The sequence below is a fragment of the Astatotilapia calliptera genome, chromosome 5, assembly GCF_964374335.1.
Source record: "Astatotilapia calliptera chromosome 5, fAstCal68.1, whole genome shotgun sequence".
Classification (NCBI taxonomy): domain Eukaryota; kingdom Metazoa; phylum Chordata; class Actinopteri; order Cichliformes; family Cichlidae; genus Astatotilapia; species Astatotilapia calliptera.
In genome coordinates this window covers 12,196,290-12,223,739 of record NC_137426.1, presented here as the reverse complement: position 1 = coordinate 12,223,739, position 27,450 = coordinate 12,196,290, and the positions used below count along the sequence as shown (strand labels likewise).

Sequence of the window (27,450 nt, the reverse complement as noted above, 5' to 3'; positions counted from 1 at the left end):
CTTTGAAAACAAGATGCAGATTTTAGGGGAAAAAAGCCCAAACTCCTTCCACCATACATCCACAAACAAACAGACACATACAGATTTCGACTTCCAATTTTAGAGCCTTATGGTCACTGAGTTGGAATAAGAAAGGGGACGAGTGCATGCATGTGTATTTATACAGATGTGTGTGTTGATGTGAATGCACGTTTGTGTGTGTGTGCACGTGCTTGACAGCCGATCTTTAGCCCCATTAAACTATCACCTTTCAAGGCTATGGACTAACATGGCCTCCCTCTAGCAGATGTCTTCACAGTCATTAACGTTTAGCATCCAACTATGCTAACAAGCTAACAAGATGTTACGAATAGCATTGTGTCTTCCAGTGTTTTTTTCTCATTTATCTTAAATCTTTTTTTTGGAGACAACATGTTTCTAACTATAAAATGACAAAATGAATTTATTATTTCAAAGTTATTACAGTATTGTGTCATTCAAGTGTATTAAAAAGAGGTTTGTGGTTCTCTGTGTAGCATTATAACCTCAGAATTTTATCAGCTGTGATTCAGTAGCATCCTTTTTTATTAGCTTAACTATTAACTGTTGTTTTAGTGTTATGCTAGAACGAGTAATATTATACTACTATTGGACTGGTTAAATCTTTGTGCACTCAAAATAAAATTAAGCAAAAAATAGTTTTCCTAATAAATTTCTTTAAAGAAAATCATGCAAGAAGAGTAGTCACCTTATCATTACTTTTATTTTCCTGGATTTTTTTAATTGCTCGTTTGTGTTTTGTTTCCCATGAACATGTAGATACATTTTTATTGTGTTACTTTATCCAAATACAATGAACAAACTACATAATGTCTATTTGGCTTTTATTTAATTTATGGATTATTTTTGTGTTTGGAAGTTTCTAACGACATGTAAGGTTAGTGGTATTTTAGAATGCAGTACAAAAACTTTAATCTCTGAACCAAGCCTCCAAGGTTTGTTGATTTGTTATCCTTTTAATATTTAACTTGTTAAATTGATCTTGTTCCTCATACATCAATTATCTACTCTGTTCTATTAATTATGCTTCTATAATGCGGGAATAAATCAGAAAGGTATCTCATTTCTTGCCTCCATATCTTTCTCTATGTCCTTCCATTTCCCTGTTGTGTTGACAAAAATTCAATAAACCTCTATAATGTATTTGGCAGGAAAGCAAACTGCTCTTATGTTTTTCTATATACTGTACATTTAGGTATTAAAAATTTCACAAAAACCTTGCTTTGCCCTTCAAGGAGAAAAAAAAACTGTATGTGACTTGGAATGAACTATCTACTTACAAACCACAGCTGACTGAATCACTCAACATATTCTGTCTGGAATGCCAAATATTCTCTACGTTTATTATTTTAGCTTTTGGGTTCAGTAAATATATTGGCAGATCAGGTGGAGTGTGACAGAAATAGAGCTTGATTACATAGTACCACAATACATCAAAGAAGTATCTAAATTTCTATGTCACAAAAAAATCATATCAAAATTCAAATTAGTTTAATTTTCATTAAAACACACAATACTACGCATTTATTTAAAGTAAACTAGCATTGCGTTGACCACAGGCTTCTTGAAGAAAAACAACCCACAATGTCAAAAAGTCACATTTTACACAGTGTAGAAAAAAATACAATCATAAATAAATAAGATTAAGCAGCCAAATTGTGATATGCACTTGTACTAAATAGGTATTTAACAAGAGCAGAAAAGAATTGACCACGCATTTTTATAATTCATTCCATTAACCTTTGCTCATTTGATACAATATGACAAACACACACACAGGCACACACAAACCTAAGAACCCCCTACCAACATAATTGGGCTCAACTATCAGGGCTGTTAAATCTATCATCTGTGAACTGGGCACAGCAGTCATCCATCAACACACTGCCAGCTGCAAATACTGTAGGCAGCATTACATCTATCTTTCCGTCACACAGAGATACACATTAAAGTATCTAAAGGAATGCAAAAAAGTGCCTGCATGTACAAACAATATTTTTTGCTGTCTGTGAAGGTTCTCAGTCATCCAGGTCATCGTAGTCAAAGGAGCTTGCAAAGAAAAGCGTCTGGACTTCTTTAAGTTGCTTGAAGACGTTTCACCTCTCATCCGAGAAGCTTCTTCAGTTCTAAGGTCAAATGGTGGAGAGTCCCAGATATAAACCTAGTGGGAGTTTTCAGCAATATTTTTTGCTGAAAACATGAAAGCACATGAATGTATCACTATACATTTTTACTAACTATAATCACATTGAATCTATCCATTCATTTTCTTAACTGTTTATCCACCTCAAGAGGTTGCAGGTTCCAGGGAGAGTGGAGTATGTCCCGGCCAACATAGGGCATTAGGCAGAGTACAACCCAGACTAGTCCATTAGTAAAGGACAAATAAAAAACAAACAACCATTCACACTCACATTTAATTTACAGCCTATGTAACTGAAATGTTCAGCCATCCAGTCAACTTAAAACAATAACCTTCTTACTGGGAGATGACAGCCACCTATCTCTATCTAAAATCCAGGCCTATATCATCTCTTTCTCCCAGCCCTACTTCCATCACCCGATAGTCTGTTACATCCATGCTATTTCTCTTTAAATTTTCATTGTTCTCATTTTCCTTTTCTCTTAATAACTCTTTTGTTTCTTTCCTACAAAGGAAAGATACAAAGGATACAAAGGAGGAGGAGTATTGTGAGGTGTTGAGAGAAACGCAGAAAGAGAGAAGCAGAACAGGTAGAAGCCAGAAGCAAAGAGAGAGCGATCAATAAGTCAGGTCTAGTTTATCAGTCTGTATTAATGGGAATTAACCTTTAACCTGCACTCTCAATGACACGCTCACAAATACAAACGTGCATCAAATCCCCTAATTGCAAATGTCATGTAGCTGCAAGGTGTTATTGACACCACCTTATTATCAACTATTTGTGGATCTGTGTGTGTGTGTGTGTGTGTTTCCTATTTGTGCAATCATTCCAATAGTCAGATTTTGTTACACTTTTGTTGTACCATTTCTTTTTATTTTTAATGTCCAACCTGTATGGCATAAGTGGATACAGTCAGGTAGTATTCACAGAGTATCAAATACTGTTTTTCTGCCACACCATTAGTGTCTGTATCTAAGTATACTTTAGTGTCTACACAGGGTTAACACTGAGACACAACAAACCACAAACCTTTTTTAAACCTAACTAAGTAGTTTTGGCACCTAAACCAAACCAGTGTGAGAATCTGGTGACTGAAGGCACCAAAGCCAGAGAATACCGGCTCTCCTTTACTAGTATGTGTGTGAAAATTCTTTTTCTGTGGAAAAACACAACATGTTTTCAAAGCTTTCACTGGATTAACAAAACTATTTAGTTGTAACTATTGCACACATGTACATTACTAAATCAGGATGATTCGGGATCAAAAATATTGTGTAATTTGTCATTTGCATACATCTAAATGCTCCCATTCCTCGATATTACATAACATGTTTATCTCCAAGTGAAGTGTAAAATATGGTTCACCAGAACGATGGTCAAAAACCAAAAAGCGACACTGAGGCTGAAAACTGTAAACAATAACCAGTAGTAGTAGCACTAGTGATATTAGGCAGGGCAGGGATAGCTCAGGGATAGCTCAGTAGGTAAAGTGGTCGCCCCATGATCGGAAGGTCGGCGGTTCGAATCCACTTAACGGCTACCCTGAGGTACCCCTGAGCAAGGTACCGTCCCTACACACTGCTCCCCGGGCGCCTGCTTAGTGGGCTGCCCACTGCTTCACTGAGTGAATGGGTCAAATGCAGAGAAAAACAAGTAATTTCCCCATGGGGATCAATAAAGTATCCATTATTTTTATTATTATCCTTATTAAAAGTAGTAGTAGTAATTTACAGCCCCATTATAACAATTTGTTCATGCACATGGTAAGAGGCGTATGAAGAAGAAGTATGACCAAATCCACATTCAGAAATATTGATAAAGTAAAGATTTCTGCATGAAAAGCTTGTGCATACAATTTACACACTCTGAGTAAATGAAGGCCATTGTATTCACATCTCTGCTACTCCTGCAATTCAAAGAAACTGCAGAATTTCACAGCCTGCAGTGAGAGTGCATATGCTGATGCATATGTTTTTTATAGTTTCCTATGTGGATAATCATAGTTCAACCACAAAAAAAAAAAAAAAAAAATGTCTGTAATCAGCAATACTTTATTTATAATGGTAGAGTTACTTGATGTTACTAATTAATACAGAGAGAAATGGATGCTCACAAACACACAAGCACATACACGTGCGCACAGGTGAGCCATAGCACATAAAGAAATTACAAGCAGGTATGTGTGAAAATTAATTATCATATTTCTACACACACACACACACACACACACACTTTCCACCAATCACTTAAATGAACCACAGAGCGAGGTATAATTACTATCTATCCTTTCCTCCCTTGCTCTCTTTTTTCAGAGTCTCTCACTCATCTAAATGCTAATGCAGTATCTAACCTTTATGCAGCCTAGCTAAGCTAACAATTGGCTTTGGCTGTTGCATGCTCTTTGCCGCCAAACTACATTGCAATTAAGAGAGAGAGAGAGGGCAAGAGAGATGACTGATGATAAGTCTTCAGAAAATATCAGCTTTAACAAACAAAAAAGGGGATAATGTGTGATACAATGACTTTGCAGGGATGAGTATGGTCCTACTGTGCTTTTTTTCCCCTTTTCAGACAGGCTAAACATGAGGTCCACATAAAAGTTGTACATGTTCAGCGTGCACAATGCTGAGATTTTCATCTCAAAGCAATTCCACTACCTGAATTTAGAAATGTAATTCTGTCCCTCACATAACTTCAATGTAATGTAGCTTTTATTTGTATGTGGATTGTGAATGTTTCTAAATGTTCTGCATGTTGTGTATCCTAAATTTTGCTTTGTGTTTCCTTAGCTCAATTACAGTATCAAGTAGTAAAAATATACTTCTTTAAAATCTAACATCGATTAAAACGTTGATGTGAAGCATAATAAGTAGGAAAGGTAAGCATCTCTAATATAGCTCTGTGTACCCTGTGTGTGTACAAGCGCTGTTCAATCTAAACTACAAAGGTATGTTAAACTGTTTTGAAAAGCAGTTCAACTTGGCTTGACTTAAAAATGACCAGAGCTTTACCGTTTCCACCACGTTTGGATATCCCGGACAAACCCCCATTTACTTTAGAGAATCAAAAAGAAAGGAAAAGAAAATCACTTAATGATGTTGAGTGCAACACAGAGAAAGGAGAACAAAGAAAAAGCACATATAGAGCACATAAAACATATATATACATCAATGTTATTGGCTGACTCTTTGGTATAAGGGTCCAGTGTTTATATTTTTGTGTGTGCATTTTGATATTCAGTCCAGAAAGCATCTATCAGTATTCCATGACTGTATGCATTCACTGTTTTCCTCTCCCAACCAGACACCAATTACTGCTGCCAATCACACACACACACACACACACACACACACACACACACACACACACACACACACACACACACACACACACACACACAGACCTACAGCTTTAAGTGAAAAGCGTGCACAAACACAGACATACACTCAATCACTCCCAGTGTGTGAAACTGTGAACAAAAGCCATTTATCACCCACCACCACCACCCGACCCCCTCTTTACATAAACATTCACAGATGAGCACTGTTATGCTGGCATCCTGCTTCTCTGTTTTCACCCAAAATCTGAGATCAAACCTTATTCAATTTATTTATTTATTAACAACCCAAAATATAACCTTAGCACATGTCAGTAAACAAAATGAAAATCAAAAATGTGTTTTAATAAAAACCATTGGGGTTTCAAAGCAAATTGCTGGAAAGGACAAGTACACACCAAATTTTAAAATTTGATTTTGTAGAGGATGTTTAATACACATCCATGACTTCAGGGGGAAATAGTTTTTGAACTTGTGTTCCTACACACTGCCTGGAGGTCATGGAATGAACACACACAGGCAGGCGCTGGTACACCCTCTAGACTTGGTGTCAGCTTTATTCATCACTACACACTCTGATCTTCTTTCTTTTTCCAGAGGGAAAGCACACACACACACACACACACACACACACACACACACACACACACACACACACACACACACACACACACACACAGTCACCTGTAGGATTTTATATATAAAAACACACACTCACATGTCAAAGGCACATTAAAGTAGACACATGAATCTACAAACATACAGCCACTGCTGTCCTTGCCTGTAACCTTGCCAAAGACCGCAGTATAGTAGTTTATTTGAATTCTGTTGAATTCAATATTTCCACACTCAACATTGCGAGAAACAAAGAGAGTGGGTTAGTGAGGGAAATTCTTCGAGTTAATTGTTCTAAGGTTTAGCAAAGATAGAGAAAGCAAAAAAGCAGGAAATTAAAAATGTCTTCACAAATATTCATTGTATGCAGATGTTATCACGGTAACTATGCCTTTGTCACCTCGGTGCTTTGCACTCTCGTGAGTTCTGTCTGTCAGAAGCCACCTGATAATAGCCACAATCAAATCTTCAAAAAAATTCAATTAACTTTAGTCTCCACTTTAGCACATCAGTCTGATTACTTCATTAACACAAACAATAGTCAAAACATTCAGTCCAGTCTTTCACTAAGGGTATATCTCATTTGCATGTCATTTTTATTGCATTTGCATTTTTGCATAGTTTACCTCCATCTGATTAACAACGTTCTGCATTTGCCATTACGTAAGATACTTATTCCGTACTAAAAGGACATCAGGGTCTGCATGTGCACTTCAAAGACATCTGTCTTTGCAAGGTGAAACTACAAGTAATAAAGTCCAGTCCAGAGATGGTATGGAATGAATATCTCTTAGTAATTCTTTCATCCTTATACTTCTACCACGTTTACCTGTTTTGAAGAAACAGTGGTAGGTATAGCTTATGGGTCAGCATTGTGATTTGTTGAAAAAAAAAATAGCATTTTTAAAACCTATTTGTAGGAAGACAGCGGAATGGATGGATGCATATGCCATAATTCAGTTTGTCCCCACTGACTATTTCTTCTGGATGTTACAACAGGAAGGCGCACTACCACTGGGACAAACACAACCTGATGAATGTTGGAAAAAATTATCTGTTTCATGGCATTTTGGCTTCAAAAGTGTGGATTCTTCAACTTAAACTGATGAGTTATATCTGGAACAATGGGGAACTTATTGAAAGACTTTCTGTTCAGTCTTTAATTATATTCTGTTCTGTGTGTGTATGTGTGTGTGCGCTGCACATGACTGCTGACCTTTAGCTCTGAATCCCAAAGCTGTAGTTCTGATTGAGGGAAGCACAATATCACTGTAGTTAACGTTGTTGCCTCACTGCGAGAAGGTCCTGGGTTTGAATCTGCTATCTGGCCAGAGCTTTTCTGATGTTTTTGTTTCCTCCTTGTGTTGGGACATAATCTCCCTGGTAAGAGTTGAAAGGAGTTGGTAGAATAAAAATCAAATGTAAATTCTCAGCACATTGGACAGGCTTGACCTTAATTACAGTTGAAAGTAGTTGTAATGGTTCAGTTTTATCTAATTCTGTTTACTGAAAATGTAGATGTTGCAGCCTCAGCCTTTTGATTGAACTTAGCCTAGTTTTATTTCACTTTTTTGCATGTAGTGTTCCAATGAGGAGCTCTGAGTGTCCACCCATAGGTCTTCTTGGCTGGATTCATGGGTTTAATGGGTTGGTAGTGGTTGGTTCATCTGTAACACTGTGCCTTTTAAAATGCCTGACTTTTCAGTACTCTGGTGACAGAACCAAGACGCTGCTGTTACATTTCTGTCATCTGACAAAAGCATCTTGGTTCTCTCATCTGCCTCCAAACTTATTTTTGTACATTGTTCCGCTGTACTCTTGTGTATTTGCCAGTGCCTCGTGGTTAACTGAGAGTGTATGTTTTTTTTTTTAAAAGATGAATCTATATTTGTAAAATATCACCAAAGCCGTTTTCTGACCCAAGTAGAAGTCTTCTTGATATTTTCATGTTACTCTCCTACAACACTTGGACATTGGTGGCAATCGTGGCTCAACAGTTGGGAGTTTGCCTTGTAATCGGAAGGTTTCCGGTTCGAGCCCTGGCTCGGACAGTCTCGGTTGTTGTGTCCTTGGGCAAGACACTTCACCTACCGTATACTGGTGGTGGTCAGAGGGGCCGATGGCGTGATATGGCAGCCTCGCTTCTGTCAGTCTGCCCCAGGGCAGTGTGTGAATGCGAGAGTGAATGAATTGTGAAGCGCTTTGAGGGCCTCGAAAAGCGCTATATAAATGCAATGTATTATTATTATAACACTTAGTAGGGACATTTCTCCTCTCGCTGTCATTTCATAGGATCATCTCCTTTCTTTGATATTTTTTTCTTTATATGAAGAGGTACAGAATGACAGTTGATATGGATGAGTTTGATCCCACCTCTGATACACTGACCTGATCCGCAAAGACATGTTTTTTTTGTTTTTGTTTTTTGTTTCCAATTTGACAAAAATGTTAAAACACCATGAAAGGAAGAGAAAGTGGAATTATGGGAGCCCACTGTCACAGAAATCTTCAGTGAACTGGTGAAAGTTGGGGCAGGTGGCACAATACACAATAATTTTTGTACAGGCTGCAGTGGATATGGAGGATTTTAAACTTGGAAAAAAACCCAGCAGGTTGAGCCTAATGCATTTCCAAATAAAGTCTTTGGCACTAGATCCTTTGCGTCAGACTAATATTACATCCACCCCAGTAAATATACGCCTCCCTACTGCTTCCTCTGAGCAATGTAAGTGGAAACATTACTTTTGTCCAACCACTTAGTGCAACAACAACTTTTTGTTTGGGAACTCGATAGGAGCTGATAAGAGTTTATATGCCAGTTAGCAACCCTTGTGGAGGACACAACTAAAAAAATACAGTCACATAATATACAAGCACAAACACACATACACACAAAGCCAGCCAAGTCGGACTCTCTCCACAGGGAGCCATGCATGACGGTGGCATTAACTTTCAGCAGAAAATTAGCCTCAGCCAACCAATTAACCAGCTCTTAAATCTCCTTAGTAAGGACATGATGCGTGTGTGTGTGAGACACAGGGAAACAAAAGAGAACATGAGGGTGTGTGTCTGAGTGGGATAGTCAAGAAGAGAGTGTGTGTGTGTGTGTGTGTGTGTGTGTGTGTGTGTGTGTGTGTGTGTGTGTGTGTGTGTGTGTGTGTGTGTGTGTGCTTGCGAATGTTGAGTAAAGGTTAATAGGACCTCAAGAGGAATAAGACAAGGGGGTTGTTACTATCCCAGAGCTGTCTCCTCCTCCTACCAATGACACACACACACACGCACTCACACACACACTCACACAGGCTCAGTGCCAAGATTGGTGGTCTATTGAGCAACAGGGTAGTTCATTACCATCCATGGCTTACACTTTCACTACTATTTCTTAATACCCAACACTTTCCTCTTATCATATACTCTCTTTATCTCTATCGTTCCCTCCTTTCTTTGCTGTTCTTTTGAGTTTCCTCTTCTCTCTTTTTATCTTCTCCCATAGCCTACCCTGCTCTTGCTCTCTTTGCCTCACAGCAGTCAACACTAGACATGAAGAGATCCTCTGAGAAACAAATGGGCATGTGTGCTTGGTATTACAGTTTTGACAGGCGAGCTAAGATCATGCTTTTGGACTGTAGTGAAAGTGAAACAAGTTGAATGAGCAAATAAATAGGAATGCATCGCTGGTACAAGGCAGATTTGGGAAAACTGCATTAATTAATCAAATACTAGTTATAGTTTCTTTTTTTTTTCTTTTTTTTTTTTTACTAAAAAAAACCCCATATCTGTCACTCGAAATACTCTCCATCACTTCCCTTCTTTGGCCTCTTACCCTGTCATCTTCATTTAATCCTGTCATCGCTCTCATTTTACATCTTACACTGTCATTTGATTTTTTTTTTTACCTGCCACCCCAACTCAATGTATCTATAAAGCTCTCTTTTTAATCACCTTCTTTTCTTCTTTCTCTTGTTATCTCTTCCCTCTCTAATCTGTAGAAAGGGGAAAAGGCTGCTCTTATGGCACAGTTAATATCTGCTCTAAAGTACAGACACGGTCGACACAGTTGGCTGCTGCTGCTGCTGCTGGTATTGCATTTCTTTGGGTTTTGTTGCTCCTTTGTGAGTCATGCTATTCTGGGCTACAGACTGACAGCCTGATAGAATAAGACTGTGCTGCTCAGATAGCTACAGCCTCTACTGCTTTCCAGCAGTGTAACAAAAGTTATGGAAGTCATTTATAATGTTCATACAGTGGTGGTTTTATTATTGTACGCTGTAAGTTGACCATTGCACACAAATTCACACAAAGTAATGTTTATGAAATGGCAGAATAGGAAATAATTACATGTGCATTTACTATTTGCATCAAAAGAAAATGTTACATGAACATAATTAAAAATGACAAAGTGCTAAAATCACAAGTAATGGGGGCATGACATGTCTCCATCACCTTGGGTTCATCATACCATGCCACTGACTATTACTTCACTGACAAACCACTTAGTTGTGGGTAGGCTGCAAAATGGACAGCTATGCCATGCTGAGCAATAAAAATATGCATGGTATTATCCTAGAAAATTACTATTTGAAATATTTTCAAATTTCATGCCCAAACTGGCAGGACTGAATTATTCTTGCTTGCACATTAGTCTCTGGTTAGATTTGTTTTCTTTTTTAACATACAGATCTTTCTCTTATTTTTCTGGAAAATTTCTCATTAACACTTATTTTAACGTCTGCTGTTAAATATACCCCGAGTATTGTGCACAATTAAGGGGATAATTCTAAGTCTGAGAATGACATATTTTACAAATAGGAGTCACAATCTGTTGATGATGCTATAGACGGGGAGTTGAGTGCGGGCTTTAAAATGATGAGACTGTTTTAAACTACACTTGTAAAGCTGAAATGGGTCATGCACCTGTTTCATGCAGGTCTATGCATGTTAAGAGTGTTTTAATGGGCCATTATCTCATTGCATACAACCATGGAGGACTTAAAGTATATTCATAATTAGTCATGACTCATAACTCAGCAGTAGTCATCAACAAAGTCTCATCTCATCCAACATCTGCTCCGCAATTATCCTCAACTAGTAGTAAAACCCGCCGCAGCCTATTCCTGTCTCAAAGTTTGTAGTGGGAAGCAGAGAAAGCAGTTTGTAATACAAACCTCTATTCTTACTTTTCACCACTTCATCACAATTCAAAATTCTGCCATTCATTTAATGGGCTGCACAGTAATGAAAGTTCCTTTCCAGCTTGTAGTACAACATGACAAATAGCTGTCATTTCCTTTTCTTGCAATAAACACATATTGTATTGCTGAAGGTTTTTGTCTTTGTTCAGAATCTACAATAAAAACTACATGGAAGGAAGGAAGAAGCTCTAGTTTGTTGTTCTAGTTTAACACTGAAGAACTAGAGCGTTTATAAAGTCAAGAATTTATTAGTGTGTTTGTCTGTTTGCTTCTTTTTCTCAGTTTTTTCTGCATCTATCTATTGGGAAAAACTTTACTGCTTTAATCTAAAAATATGCAAGAAAAGCTCTATGTTCTTTACAGTTAAAATGCCTTTTGCTCTCTAACTGTCCACCGGGCAGAGTAGATGTGAATTTATTTATAGCATGTTTAGAAACAAAGACGTACTTCATGAACTGCCTCACATAGTACAAAGAACAAAGGCGCAGATCAAATATAGATCATCACTCTGTTTGTGTTGATGTGTCTTCCTATATATCTGCCCCCTTTTTCCTGCTTGTTTTTCTGTGCCACTATAGCTTTTCACAAGCAATCAAATTTTCATCTGTTAGAAAAACAGGTTATTTATGTTTCAAACAAAGTCTTCTATTTCATAATTGTTGTATAATGGCTCCGTTCATACAAAATATGACCACTGGGATTTGTGGGTGTTCTAGATAAGAGAAGATGGGAAGAACAACATCCTGGAAGAAAATTCTTTCCAGTTCTATTTAAAGGTGCACAGATGACCCTATAGAGAACTTACAACTTCCTGAATTGTCTCCTCAGAGTTAAATAAACAACAAGATTATGATTGACCGATTAACTTGACATCTTAATCATCAGTGATTTCAAACATTAATTGATGCACCTCGGTATATTTCTATATTAAGCTTTCTTTGGGAAAACCAGCTTTGCTGTCAGTTACATTGGCATTAGGCTACATTTCCAGTGTAGAAATGTAGCCTAATAGAAATGTGATCTAAAGAGTAGCAAATTATTTTCTTCATGGAATACATTTTTTTAAAGTAACAGTTTGTAATAAATTACTTTTTGAGTAATGACCACAATGCTCATACTTACGTGACTTTACAAAAAGCAGAAAACATATGCACTTAAATGTGGCAGCGTTCAGCAGTGGCAGCTTAGAGACAGGCTGACATGGTATAAAAATGCACTAAGGTTAGATTTAGACTCTATCCTGATGGAAAAGGTCACTGCAATTTACGCAACAAGCAACAATTCAGTTTCATTCACAGTATATAGTGCCAAATCACAGCAGCAGTTGCCTCAAAGTGCTTTATATTGTTAAGCAGATACCCTACAATGATCTTTGAGCAATTCTTTGGCAACAGTGGGAAAGAAAAGCTCCCTTTTAACAGGAAAGAACCTCTGGCAGAACCAGACCTCAGGAATGGTCAGCCATCTGCTGTGCTGTGTTGTGGGTGAGGGGAGCAAGAAAGGATAAAAAACACACTGGAAGAGAGCCAGAGATTAATAACTAATGATTAAATCAAACTACCTGCAGCCCAGGGCTATTGTAGGGTCACCTGATCCAGCCTTAACTATATGCTTTATCAAAAAGGAAAGATTTAAGCCTAATCTTAAAAGTAGAGAAGGTGTCTGTCTCCTGAAACCAAACTGGGAGCTGGTTCCACAGCAGAGGGGCCTGAAAGCTGAAGGCTCTTCTTAACATTTTACCACAAGTAAGCCAACAGTCTGAGTGCGAGGTGTTCACTTATTCAGCTTATTCAAGCATGAGGGTGGCATGTAAAAACACTAGCACGTTTATGTATTAAAGTGTTTATCAATGAGGCGTTTTCTCACTGTCCATGTTAAACTTTTTAATCTCTTCCTTTTCCCTCCTCCTGCACCTCCTCCTCAGCAATCTACAATCTTTATTTCTCCTTCTTTTCTCCCACTCATTCTCCCATTTGTCATTTCTGCTTTTTATCCTCAACGGTTTTCTCTCATCTCAAATCTCTTTCTCTCACAGCTTCCTCCACTTCCTCCTCATTGGTTTCACGTTTACCCTCTCGATCTCCCCCACTTATGTATTTTACTCTTTCTTTCCATCGCCCCTACTTCTCTAACCTCTATCTGTGAGTGACAGGTAAAGCAGTGGCTGCCATGCTTCTTGGCTGAGGAAATGGTTTTCTGTCTATCTGTCCATTCTCCTGTCTGTCTTCCTCTCTGTGCGTCTGTATCACTTATCCAAGCAGCATTTTCTGTAGCTACCCATGACAGAAGCAATTATCTATTAATCAGCATTTCATCTGAGCGCACACTCACCTTTGGACGCGTACGCTCACACTGAACTCATGAACACTTACACCGCTGTGTTTTGCCTTTCGCTTCACGTGCACCGCTTTGGTTTGGTTTGACTGACAGTTAGATGGATGATTGCTGAAATGATGAAATCATAAGTGGATAGACTGACAGGCAGATGGACTGCCGAATCAGTGGAAGTGAGGCTAAAATGAATGAATGAATGGGAGGATGCTTATATGGAGTGAGAAAAATAAGAAAGAGGCTGAATTGTTTAAAAAAGAAAGAAAGAAAATCACACATAAAGAATGCAGTATGAAGAGAAAGATTAAAAGTAAGTGATAAATAAAGGAGAGCAGATGCTGGATTACAGTTGTGTATACTTGGCAGTATTTTAGCCAAGTGTGTGCATTTGTGTGTACTATACATGTGTATCTGTTTGTGTGAAAGAGTGTGTACAGATGAAAGTCTGTAAACAACTAGAAGATGGTTGGCACCTACAGACTGTTCTGTCAAAAAAACAACATGTGTGTATATTGGGCAGCCTGTGTACTTCGTCTGTGTGTGCGTGTGTGTGTGTGTGTGTGTGTGTGTGTGTGTGTGTGTGTGTGTGTGTGTGTGTGTGTGTGTGTGTTTCCGTGTGTAAATAATGAGAGGGGAAATCAAACTGCCAGGCAAATATTATGATGTTTGCTCTTATCTGTCTCTAGCGCTCTCTCCATTCCTCTCTATCCAAACCTTTGTCAATCTTCATTTATTCCTTCTTTGCCAACTTTATATTCCCTTATAATTAGTTTTCTTCTGTCTTTCTACCGTTAGTTCTGTGCAGTTTCTCCCCATGAGAAAGATACTTTTCGACTTTTGAATTGCAGTCTCAGTTTCTTTGAATCTCGTTTTTTATCATCTCTGACCACTTCTTCTGAAATATCTCTTTTTATTTCTGCCTTTCCTCAGTCTATGTACAGTCCAGTCCAGTCACATAACAACATTTTAAATAATCACAAAAAAGCAGTCTTTCTTGCTCAAGGACACCAGTTTTCACATTTTTCATGACAATGACTCATGAATTTGTGTGTCTGTCATGTCAGAAGCATCTATATTTTCTTGAGAAAGCAGCGAGATGTCACCATGAGAACCAAGAAAACTAAGCTTTAAAAGACAGAGCAGTATTTTGTGAATGTGAATGGGTGAATGACTGAATGTAATGTAAAGCGCTTTGGGGTCCTTAGGGACTGAGTAAAGTGTTATACAAATACAGGCCATTTACCATAAAGGTCTTTTCCTGACCCTGTAGTTTTTTTTAATACATAACCTTAACCAAATCATTTTTTATTGCTTAACCTGAAACAATAAGATGGGAAAATCGTTCATATGTATGAACTTGTAAATGATTTGCTTCACCTCCGACCACTCTCAAAAGTGGAAAACATTCATTTTGTGTACATGGGCACAAATCAATACAAATGAGAGCGCACTGATAAAGAGTTGTGTTCAGGAGCATAAAATAATGTTAGGAATTCATGTTGAAGAACATATAATAATGTAGCATTATTTTCCAGAAATATGTGTCAATTGATTAAGCATTGTGACTCTATAACAAGTTACCCATAGACTAGGTTGGACAATCACATTGTCCTGTTACTAAGCTGTTATTAAAGCACAGTAAGGTGTTTTCTGAATCTAGTAGTGTCCCCTGTGAGCCTGTGTTTAAGCACAGTGGTCCTTTGAGCAGAAGTCTCCACATCAGTGTTATGAAAGAGAGAATATTAGCTGCAAATTTTTAGCAAATGTGTTTTGCCATGCTCACCATTTTAGTTTAAGTGACATGCCATTCACCCCTAAACCAAACACAAAACTGCAGCTAAAGCTGATTTGCCAGAGTTCTTTTTGGTGTTCAATAAAGTATTCAACAACAAGGTTAGAGACAGATCATGAAAGCGTGAATAAATAGCATGTAAGGGCATATCATGATTCCACATTTTGAACATTGCTTTAACCTTGACTTTATACCTAATAACTAATAACATTTTTGCATGGCATAAAAAAGTGGTAGAAGTGGAATTCAGTTATTTATATGCATTCCTATAAAGACACTGACTCAAGAGCAAAAGTTGAAAGAGCTCCACAGCCTGTCGCAGTCATTGGCTAGGAATCAGGTGACTCAAACCATGAATACACTATACGGGTAATACTTTTATTGAATGCCGTTATCTATTCTTCCTAATATGTTTTTTTCTATTTCTACCGCTTGTGTTTCCTGCCCTGCTTCTTTTTTTTATACAGTTAAGGATGATGATAGAAAAGCTGGCCATAACTACTAATAGAGACCAAGACCCGAGTTGTAATAAACAGGAATTATTCTACAAAGGCTCTTTTATCCTGAACTTTAAAGTTTGATTTGGTTATTTAGATTTTTATACGAAATGTTTTATAGACTAGTTGAGAGTGCCTCTGACTACATCTGTGTATCTATCTTCTGAGTAAAACCTCCCACACAGTCTGACATAAATTAAATTTAGTCACTCTGAGAATACAGTGAGATGCTCAGATGTCATCTAATATCTTTTCTTTCTCTTCTCTCTCCTTCAGCTAAATTGAATAACTGTCTTTATAACTGCTACCCACACTTATTTGACTCATTTCCTCCTTTATTTCCCTTTTGCCATCCACACCCCCAAGCTTGTTGATTCAGCCGACGAAGCAGTCTCTCTCGCCTAACATCTTCTATTAAATATGGATTAATTACCGCAAAACCTTGTTAAGCATCGTTAAGACCTCTTGCATTAATCAGCAGTTATTTTAATTAGAGGGAAGGAAGTTTTTAATGCGCTGCACCGTGTATGTTTTACACCTCCAACATTCTAATCAGCTCAATCACGACTTGATTTGTCTCCAAGTTTGTTTTGCCATTTTAGACATGTGCCCTCATCTTCAGCAGTTACTCCAGTTGGAGTACCATGGCAGGAAAATGGCCACTCTAGCCTTTTCATAAAAGCTTAACTAATCTGGAGGAAACATCACGCCAATTAAGAAAAATTGGTGAGAATATCGCACAAGCATCAGTTATTTTGGCAAAACCTCAAAAGCAGTGTCCTCACATTAAAGAGACAAAATCCTGGGTTGGTTGTAGTTAAGGACAACTTTTATCTATTGGAAGCAAAGAAGGAAGTCATTCTAGAGCAGGGGTCTCAAACTCCAGTCCTGGAGGGCTGGTTACCTCAAACTTTTCCATGTGTCCCTGTTGCAGCACACCTGCATAAAATGAATTGGTCATTAGCAAGAGTATAGAACTTGACTGCATGCTGAGGTGGCAAATCAGCCATTTGATTCATGTTACAGCAGCTCATGAGTGAATAAACATGGTGCAATAAAAGTACTGTTAGAAGTACATTTTTCCAAACACTTACATTTACTTGAGTAGGGTTAGGGGTTGCCACTTCAGCATGCAGTCAAGTTCTATACTCTTGTTAATGACAGACTAATTTTATTCAGGTGTGTTGCAACAGGGACACATGGAAAAGTTTCAGGACACTGCCCCTGAAGGACTGGCGTTCGAGACCCCTGTTCTAGAGTTATGAAGTCCTCAGAGAACCAGTTTAATTGAATGCTCAGTATTGCTCTTATTTTAGTTGGGCAGTTGCTTTAAATAAGACCAAAATTATTCCTTGTAAACAGTTGTGGTTTGTCAGATTAAACCAATCTTAACTCCAAGAGAGCAAAATCAGGAAAGAACTTTTATTTTGAAATTTTTCACATCACATTCTTACTATACAAGAACTTTTGAAACCTAATGAATATTTAAATACAGATTAATTTGTTATATCTTTATCAATAAAGACAGCAATTATATGAAACTGTTGAAATAGAGATATGTTCATCCAAGGTTTGAATAATCTATTTTATACATAATTTTTCTTATTTTGTGAGGTATTTCCTGCTCTGGTACAACAGACGATGTTTCAGTAGAAATAAAAACTGTGTATTTAGTAGTTGCTCATTAAACTTTGTGTGCTGTGCATACCAATAATTTCAAAGTAAGAGGTTATTATATTATTAGCCCTGTCAAAGATATTTCAGCAAGCTACTGACTTTCAACCAGAAGACTGAGGTCCAGTTCTCATGTCAGAGAACACTTCAGTTTTGTCTTCATTCATGGATTAATTTCAACCAAAACCTGTTGGTCAGGTGCAGGCCTAACCAACATCTTTTCCTAACTCCTCAAATTAGGAAAAGATGATTGTTTGGATGAAAAAGTAACCTTTTACAGCAAGAAACATGTGTTCTAAAGCATAATTCTTTAAATTACCAGTCAATTAAATCTGACCCATCAAAAAGGTGACAAAACCAAAGTTTTTTTTTCATGACATGTGTGTCACAGTGTCTAAAAAATGCTTAATTATTAAAACTAATTAACATGCCATAAACTGCTTTCACAAATGAACAGTGGAGGCGATTTTGGCAGGGGGCCAGCTTTCTGAAAATTTAAGGAACCACTCATACTCAAAATTTTATTAAGAGTTGCATTTTCTTTTCGCCTAACTCCCGAAAGCTTAAAAGTGCCACAAAGCTATGTTTACTGATGCATTCCCTTCTGAAAGTGAAGTCAAAGTGCAATAAGACATGGAAGATGAACATCTGCACCATCCTGCCCTGAAGCCGAAGTTAACAGCCTCTAAAGGATAAAAACAAAAACATTTTCCAGCTCATTTATGTCTGCTACCATCCAGCTGCTGAATTCTATCAGGAATGCCATTATGCCCTTCTAAGGTTAAGGTTTCTGAATGCACTGTTGTATCACTTATGATGGCTGTATAATTTATAGGCTGCTATAAACGTAACCTTGTATAATTTATGTAATGCATGAATTAACTGTAATTAATGGTTTAATTTGTTATAATGAAAGTTCAATGTCCACCAGGCATATATTTTATTTAGGCTATTACTGCTTGAAAGACGGCTGTATGGTAAGTGTTAGTGGTATCTTCTGCTGCTTTGAGGTGACTAATGAACACAGAAATGAATGCTCTTTTCTTCTCTTTTCAAAGCTCACAGTCATGATATTTTCTACTGTACTCAGGTAGGGAAAGAAAATCATTCCAGTGTAACTGGCATGTACCCAAAAAGTAATTATAATTATGAGAGTATCGTTGTGAGATTTCTTAATCATGATTTATGATATACTTAGTCAACATGACTGCATACCTCAACCTACACTTGTCCCAAACAGATAAAATGAATGTAAACTTCTTTTTTTTCACTGTATCCAAATTTGTTTATTGTTTATAATGTGGGTTTAAAATGTTGGCACCATATTAATAAGAATACCTTTTTGCTATCCAACTTTTAAGTTCTGGATTTGAAATCTTAACAGCACATTTAACTTTACCAGAACTATTGTAGCAAGTAATAATGAGCTGACATACTGCAGAAATACCATGTATTATGACTCTTTTGCCTAAAAACTGTATACTCTTTCCACATTCTACAGGGCCTGTGGGTGGCACACAAAGATGTACAGCAAGGCAAGCAACTTCAAACTATTTTTCTACAAATAAATTTGCACAAGTTGCCTGGTCAACTGGTCAGTCAGCAAAAGTGTTAAGTTAGAGCTGCAATAATACGATCATTACATAGCTATAACCTGTTTTACATTTACAAATTACACTGCTGTCCCTTATTATATTTTTTTTCTATAGATACAACAATATCATCAATCTGAATTCTTTTGGCTGTGATAAAAGTGTAGCCTGGTTTTGCCAAAGGCTTCTTCCTGTTGAAAGGGAGTTTTTCCTTCCCACTGTCACCAAGTACTTGCTCAAAAGGGGTCATTTGATTGTTGGGGTTATCTTGCCAACTGTTGTTGTTCTTGTTGATGTTGTTTTGGCGCTATTTAAATTGAATTGAATTGAATTGAATTGAATGGCATATGTTCAAACTACAGATTTAACAATGCGGTACTTTACAATAACACAATGTCCTGGGATGATATTAACTTTTCAGCTTGTATTGCTATCTCACTTTTGTACTCAAAAAGTAGTGCACAAAAATACACTGAAATATACACCATATGTTCTTAGTTTACTTTAATGAGGGAAGGCATTAACTGTTTATGTTTATGCTCAACTATAAAGGGAATTCTTTGTTTTAAAATGTTTATACATGCTTTCTACTTTTCTCTGAGAGTAAGTGAGAGATGTTTCTCCCTCTGAGTCATGCTCTAAATCCTCTGCAGGTGGGAAAAAAAAAATTTCTCCGTTTCATGCTCAGTTTGTGCATATTATAAGACTTCTTGGTTTCACTACACCAAATATCTTCAGCCCATTTAATAAAGCTATCTGTAGTTCTAATGGAAAACTGGCCGCATCTCTGATGGCTAAATCTGTACATTTGTTACGAATGAGTTTTATGTGCACTGATGGCTCCGTGGACACACCAGGCAATTCGCCCTCAGGCCCATTAAACACACATTTTTCTTGTCCTTACATTAGAGTTGCATTTGACAGCTATGTCATCGTTGAGTGCTCATAGTGTCTCATTCAGCTTTGAACTGTCAAATATCCCCATCGCAGATAACTGTCAGCCTGGCTACCATCTTCCAGAACAGAGAACTCATGGTTGTTTGCCTCCCACAAGGGAGTAACTTTGTTAATGTTTTCAGGCAATAATTTTGATAATTGGCCATGAGCTTACAGAAAAATTACATTTCAGTAAAAACATGCAGAGGAAGGGAATATAATCTGCATTTTTGTGACTAGGGGTATAATGGTGCTGAAGGTGCTTTGTGATTATTGCCTCAAATGTTGAAAGGGCTTTCAGACAAATGGTGAACTTGAAAGACATCCTAATAATGAAATTTATTGGAGAATCATAAAAGACAGACCACATCTGTGGTGAAAAAATGACTTTCCCACTATTTTTTTCCCAATCACACTGTATGTACTCCTCGCTAGACTTTAAAAAATGGAAGATGTACGAGACTTTTACACGACGTTAATGAAAACTGTGGAAATGATTTTGTCTTTCCACCTCTGAACTTGTCTGCAGCTGAGATTATAATCAGCTGAAATTTCACAAAATGTATTTGCATTAACCAAAGCTTATGTTAGCACTTAGAATAGGTCTTCCAGCTAATTGGTGCCTGGCAATTCAGGCTATTGCCAGCATTGGTGGTAAGCCATCTAAGGGTGGTGAGTGGTCCCTGCATCAGCAGGCATTCAGCACCAAGGGTATACAAATTAATTTCTGATGTAACTGCGCGCTAATACTGCACCACATGCACATTTGCATTAACACCTTCTTTTTTCTAAGTGCACATTAGTGAATGGAGAGACTGGCTGCTCTCACTCTTTATACCTTTGGTCTCTTTCAGCTCCACTATGCACTACCATTCATTCAACACCAAACTGTCCGTCTCTTTCTATTTCCGACACACACACACACACATGCACGATGCTCCAGCACTCAACATGCCCTGCTATTAGGCTGTCAGTTAGTCGGGCCAATAGAATAAGTGGTGTGGATTAGGCAGAGACACACACGCACACAGAGGATGGACAGCATACTAAACAGAGTGGGGCATGAGGTGACAGATATCCTGTCATAAATCCCTCTCTCTCTCTCTCTCTCTCTCTCTCTGTCGTTCTTTAAGACACATACACACACACAGCAAAGGAAACAATTATAGCCACTCAGACAGTCGATAACAGTGAGACATAATCAACTTAGTGCAGTTTTTTTTTTCTGGAAGTCTTGTGATACTTTGTCATTTCCTCCGACCACTCGTCCTTACTCCTTTGCCTCTCTACATCTCAGCTAGACAGCTCCTCTCTTTTTTTGTTCTTGTCCTCTCTTCTGCTCTCACAGTCTCTTCCTTCTCCAGTCCTGTTCTTGGCATCTGCTCTTCTCTCCCCTCTATAACTTCAGTTTCTCTACCTTTTGTTTTACATGTCCAGAATGTTAATCTACTTCTTACTCTTTCTGTCTTTTCTTTCATTTCCATCATTTTCTTCTTTCTCCACTTCCTTTCAAAATAGAAGGGGAGATGGAGAAGATTCATAGAGAGCAGCTTGAAGGCAAAGGCAAAAGGATGAGATTGCAAGAAGGGATGGTCATATCATCTGCTGCCTCATTCGTCACCCCATCTAGATGAGTACTCTCCTTCTTACTCCTCCTCATATTTTCCCTTGCATCTCTCTTTCTCCCCCTTTCTTCTTTCCTCACTCCCACCCCTTTGTTTTGCTCGCTTAACCCTGAGTTTCTCTCTCTTACCCCTCCCCCTCCTAAGTTCACCCTTTCCACACATCTCCTCCATTCTCTTCCCAAATTGTTCTTTGACCTTCTCATTTCACCGCACCTTCTCGTGTTCTTTACTCCTAAGTTCATCATTGTTCATTCTACACGTCCTTCCTCTGCTCATGTAAATCTCTTTTTCCCCTCACCTCTGCACATTTTTACTCCACTTCACTTATATGAGAGGTCTCCATGTGTCATTCATTTACAAAACGCACATAGCAGTCTCTACACTAATCTTACAAATGGCTCTTTAATTGGGGAATTGAGAGATGTTTATTTGATCAGAGCCAAAGACTTCTCTATATCCCTTTATCATGTCAACACAACAGGCAAACAAGTCAAGGAGAAAGAGTAAGTAAGTACACGGTCGCTCCCTTTCTCCTTTCATTCTTTTTCTCACTTTCCCCCCTTTTGTCCTTGCTGCCAAAGAAATCTAATTAAGTGGAATATAAATTGTAAATTGGTTTCCATGAAAACACACACACCTCAGTGCCCATCACCTCCAGATTCAACCGGATATTCAACAATTAGTGGGCACTGGAGCTCAAAGACATGTATCAGGAGCACAGCTGCACCCAACACACACACACACACACACACCAAATGAAAGGACGGCCTTGAGTAACACATGCCTCTGCTTTCTTGAACATAATGTTGTTGCAAAACACAAGAACAAATGAACCTCTTTTTAAAGGATCAGTTCACCCAAATCACAAAAGCAAAGGTAAGGAGAAAGCAGGTAAGTTATTAATGCTTTATCAATAAGTCATACACTGACTTCAGCTTAAACTTCAGCTTAAACCAATTTCAAAACGCCAACTAGAACAGCTGAATGTTTAAAAAAAATACAAGTATGAAATAAATAAACACAGAAAAACTAAGTCCGCAAACAGACAAATACAAATGCAGCTTCCATATGAGGATGGATTAGAGGGTTATTACAACCTCTACAAGATGTCATTAAGAGTGACTGACAGCCGTGGGGTGAAATTGATTTCTTCATCATTGGATTTCAGTCTATTATCATTATAGCTGAATATGTTTCACATTTTTTTGTAAGAGGAATAAAAAGAAAAAACAATCATTTTAAAAAGTCTGGTCCAACGTGTGTGTGTGTGTGTGTGTGTGTGTGTGTGTGTGTGTGTGTGTGTGTGTGTGTGTGTGTGTGTGTGTGTGAGAGAGAGAGAGAGAGAGAGAGAGAGAGATAGGGGAATCTGTCCGACAGATAGCAAGGATGTATCAATATCGCCCCCCAACGGCACGTATCAAACAACAAGCAAAAAAACTGTCCCTTTGCTCTCTTCTGTTACATATACAGGAACACACGCACTAATAAAATAAATTGCAAATAAAGTGAAAAATGTGAGTGAAACAATTCAGAATGATGATGCATTCTTATATTATAAAGACTCCAAATCGTTCTTTAGAAAAAACGAACAAACAAACAAAAATCTAAAAATATTTTCAGCCTCTGCAACATTTTGAGCCTTTTGTCCATTTATCACAGCCTGATGACGAGATCACCTGTGTTTCATTAGTTGCTTTAAATCTGTATGAAGGATAGGCTTTCCTTTGTTTATGTGGCTTTAAAACTGTTTTCTTTTGTTCTCCTCGTGTCTGTTAATGTTAGCCTGTCGAAATGAAGACTCATATCTCACAAAGCTTTAAGTTTTTAGTTGAATTCAGACATAAACACACATTTGACGAGTTATGTACTTCCTTTATCGTAACGCACAAAGTACAGGTTACCTCCGCTGCACCATTACGCACGGAAAGAGGCTACTCGCGGCTCTGCACCTCTGCAACACAGAATGCAAGATAAAGCGAGGAAGGACTCAGTGTTTAGAGCCAGTCTTTCCTTCAAAGTAGCCTCTTTTTGCAGTCGTACAAGTCATGAATACCAAGCAGAAGATGCTTGGAGAGAGCAGAACACAGAGTAGACAGGTTGCTGCTGCAGTCCGCTGAAACATCGCTGACTTTAACGGATTTTCTTTTCATCTCACGTCTACCTTCAGTTTCCTGAGTTTGAGCAGAGGACACAAGCGGACGTTTTTGAAAGTCTCATATTGTATCATGACCGTTAAAAAGTGAGATTCAACGATCAAAGAGCATACAAAACAGCCCTAGGCAGAGGGCATAAAGTGCTTGCATTATAATTTTAAATATTGACTATATATTTTTTTGAAGAATCGTTAAATGTTTCCATTACGGAATCGCATGTTGATCTCTTCTAAACGGCTTCTTGGTTTTCATTCGGGATGTGTTTTATCAAGAAATGATATATATCCCATGTTTGGGAGTAATAACGATGCTGTTGTAATTCGACTCTCGTGTCTTTGTATCTAACTGTGGAGCTTCCACTTCTGAAAAAAGATAATCGTAATCACCACTGACTCGATTATATCCCTAAAACCAAAAGGATTCCGAAAACTCTCCATACCTCGCCTGTGCGTAACAAGTGCCAGAGCGATGCTGAGTGTGGGCTGCGGAGGGGAGATGTTGCGGACAGCAAGAGGATTCCGTAGCTTTAAACTCCGAGAGATTAAACTGTGTATCTGTATGTTTACTGTAATATACTGTCAGGTATATTTGCCGTTTGAGAAGCGGAGTATTACTCGGCTATCTGAACTGCTGTTAGAATTAGTCCATTGCCCAAAGATTAAAAAGGAAACTTCAGTTATTCTTCACTTTGTTTCTAAATAACACTTGCACTTTTTTTCATATGGTACCGCTGTACAGGTGCGCGTTTATATGCATGCCGGAGTACATGTCAAAATATCTGTGATCATTAGGTTATGTAAAGAAGTGTGGGGACGCTGTAAATTGACTGTTTTGCGCTCAGACCGAGTCAAGCGCGCACTGTTCTGCCCGTTTCTAAAACCAAGTGATTTCAGCAAAGTAGACTATAATTTGAACTGAAAATGAGACACATTTCTACCGTCAACAACATGTAGCCCGTCCTTACAGTAAGCTTCGTAAAGCAAAACCTCCTAAAGCTCCAAAACTTTGTCAAAACCTCCGATGAGCCATGTGAAGCTGAACTGAATATGCTGACGCAAACTCAGACGAGTGTCCATCATAAGTCAAACTGGCACTATTATTAAAAAAAAAAACATCTCAATAATTACTTAAACAAGGGATTTATTGCAGTTTCCTTTTTTCGGACATTCTTACTCATATGCAAAGATTTCTGTGTGGATACAGAACAGTGGTTTAGATTCTGCGACTAACGTGCTGAGTTTAAAGTTGCTTTACTATCACATTATCCAGCAGTACCACATATGCATCTGTAATGCCCTGGAAATCACAAAGCGCTCAGATCACCCTGCATGTCCTCCCTATGTGAGCAACTTCAGCGCTGTGACATTCAACTCAAACTGAATCAAAGCCGACCAATGCACAAAGAATCTGAAAATATTTAAAACACACACACACACACACACACACACACACACACACACACACACACACACACACACACACACACACACACACACACACACAAGAATAAATTGCTTCACTACCTGGAAAGAATTGTCCATCAGTGTGTCCCCAAAGTACAAAGTAGAAGAAAGCTGCCAGCCAAACGCCAGAATTACTCCGTTTATCCATCTCTTCCTTCTTTTTCTTCTTGTTTTGTTCAGCAGTAAGAATTATTTTACATACTCCCGTCTGGTCCTTAAAGTTGTTTCCCTTAGTTCGGGACAGCAGTGGCAGTAATAAGAGTAATAAAATCCTTGCATTGGTGGATAAGAAGAATCAGAAAGACACAAGTAGACGCAAAGAGGGAAGTTGGGGGCAAATAAATGGGAGCTCTCCGCTTCCCTTTCCTCTCCTATCTTCTATGTTCCGACAGAGCGAGCCAACGTGTCTGTGCGCGTCAGTGCGCGCGTGTGCCCCAGAGACTGTATGAAGGGCTCTGTGTATGTGTGCGCGCTCAGACGGTCTCTGACAGACTGACTTAGAGTTGGTGAGGAATGGAGAGGAGTGCACATTACACCGGGTGCCAGGCACCCGCGTAAAGAGGAGTGGATTAACGCGTGCTGAATGTCCGGTGACACGTTTCAAAATAAAACAGGGTGGCGTTTGAATGGAAACTAAAACAGGACATTGCCATTTACCATCAAGGCCGAGTTTTGAAAGAAGTAAGAGCTGTAAATTAACCAATAACTGGTCAAACTGGGAAAAACATGAACAAGGGGAGCAGAGTTCACTAAAGGTGCAATAAAACTGGGTTTTCCTCAGGTGTAATCTTGGGTATCAGCATTGGGGAAATATTAAAAAAAAAAAAAAAAAAAAAAAAAGCATTTATGATCATTCTAAACCTAAAGAACTTCTTAAATGGAAACATCTAGTCCACTCTCTCACTGGCAACATACGTCTCCGTGGTCATTCTATAGAGAACAGTTTGGGACGTTTGGCAATAGATTATTTTAGTTTGGAAAAATGATTAAATATGGAGTCCTTTAACGTTAAAGTATCCGCGTGGTTAATTTGCTTGTATTTACTTTGGAATAAAATAACCACTAAGCAAAAAAGTTGCAGGCATACACGCACACTACTGCTTATTGTTCTATCGCCGTCATTAAACACATGCTTTTAACTTTAAGGGTTAGATGTCAAAGTTCCTTTAATGGCTTCGTTTTATTCCCGCTAGCTTCACTACAATAAAGCAGTTTTAAGTTCCTAGGTTCCCCCTGGGTCCTATCGCCTGCATCCTCCGCAAAGGATAGGATTCGCATTCAGTCTCATTTCTCCCTCCCTCGCATTCTCTTTCTTTGCGTGTCTTTTTCTGTCATGAGATCCCGTTCAGTCCACTCATTCTGCTGTCACAGGATTTCTGTTTCAAGGGCTGTCTGTCTTACCTCTCTGCCCACAAACACTGAAACACAATCTGACTTTAACACGCGAGTGAGTGTTTTTAAGAGTAAGATTTTTGTTTAAAGGATTTTTAAGAGATGCAGTGCCACCAAGGACTTTGGTAGAAACGATAAAGTTCAGATGAGCTGCTATGTGTTTTTGTTAACGGGCGAAACACTGATACCAAGTGTATGTTGAAAATATGAACTTGTACTGTAATATCTGTGTGATTATACTGTATCTAGGTGCTATAATAATGTGGGGTTTGTTTGTTTTTTTGTTTGTTTTTTTTATATGGTGACCTCATCCTGTCTCTGAGGACCTTCTGAGGAACGAGCTTCTCGTTTTTGTTCCACGCTAATAGACATAATATTATATCAAGGTTATTTTCTGTTTTCTTGTAGCCTGCTGGAAGAAAACAGTGTGAGTTTATAGAGTAAGCTTAAATAAATATGTCAGTTCTCACTTCTGGCTTTGGTTGTTGACCATGATACTGACCAAAGCTGGGATGGTACCATTGATATTAATGCTTATGCTTGTATGACGTTATTTTTGCATTTACAATGTGCGCAGACATGCATCTGTGTCAGAGAGACAGCGAGAGAGAAACGCATGCAGAGAAAATATATGTGACAGCAATCTCTGTGATATGTTCAAGTGCAAC

General features: G+C 38.2%; 1 protein-coding gene across 8 annotated transcripts in view; it reads right to left on the bottom strand.

Moving 5' to 3' along the window:
• The window catches only part of ptprt (protein tyrosine phosphatase receptor type T), a 310,219-nt gene extending 283,454 nt beyond the window's left edge, over positions 1 to 26,765 (bottom strand). For 4 of the 8 annotated variants that reach the window (XM_026167283.2, XM_080301696.1, XM_080301697.1 and 1 more), the window contains exon 1: positions 25,451 to 26,765. In XM_026167283.2, coding sequence (XP_026023068.1) covers positions 25,451 to 25,538 — 88 coding nt within the window. In that variant the 5' untranslated portion in view covers positions 25,539 to 26,765. The remainder of the gene's footprint in view (positions 1 to 25,450) is intronic. The other 4 variants (XM_080301699.1, XM_080301700.1, XM_026167290.2 and 1 more) reach the window with 1 other exon arrangement.
• Between the last annotated feature and the right edge of the window lie 685 nt (positions 26,766 to 27,450).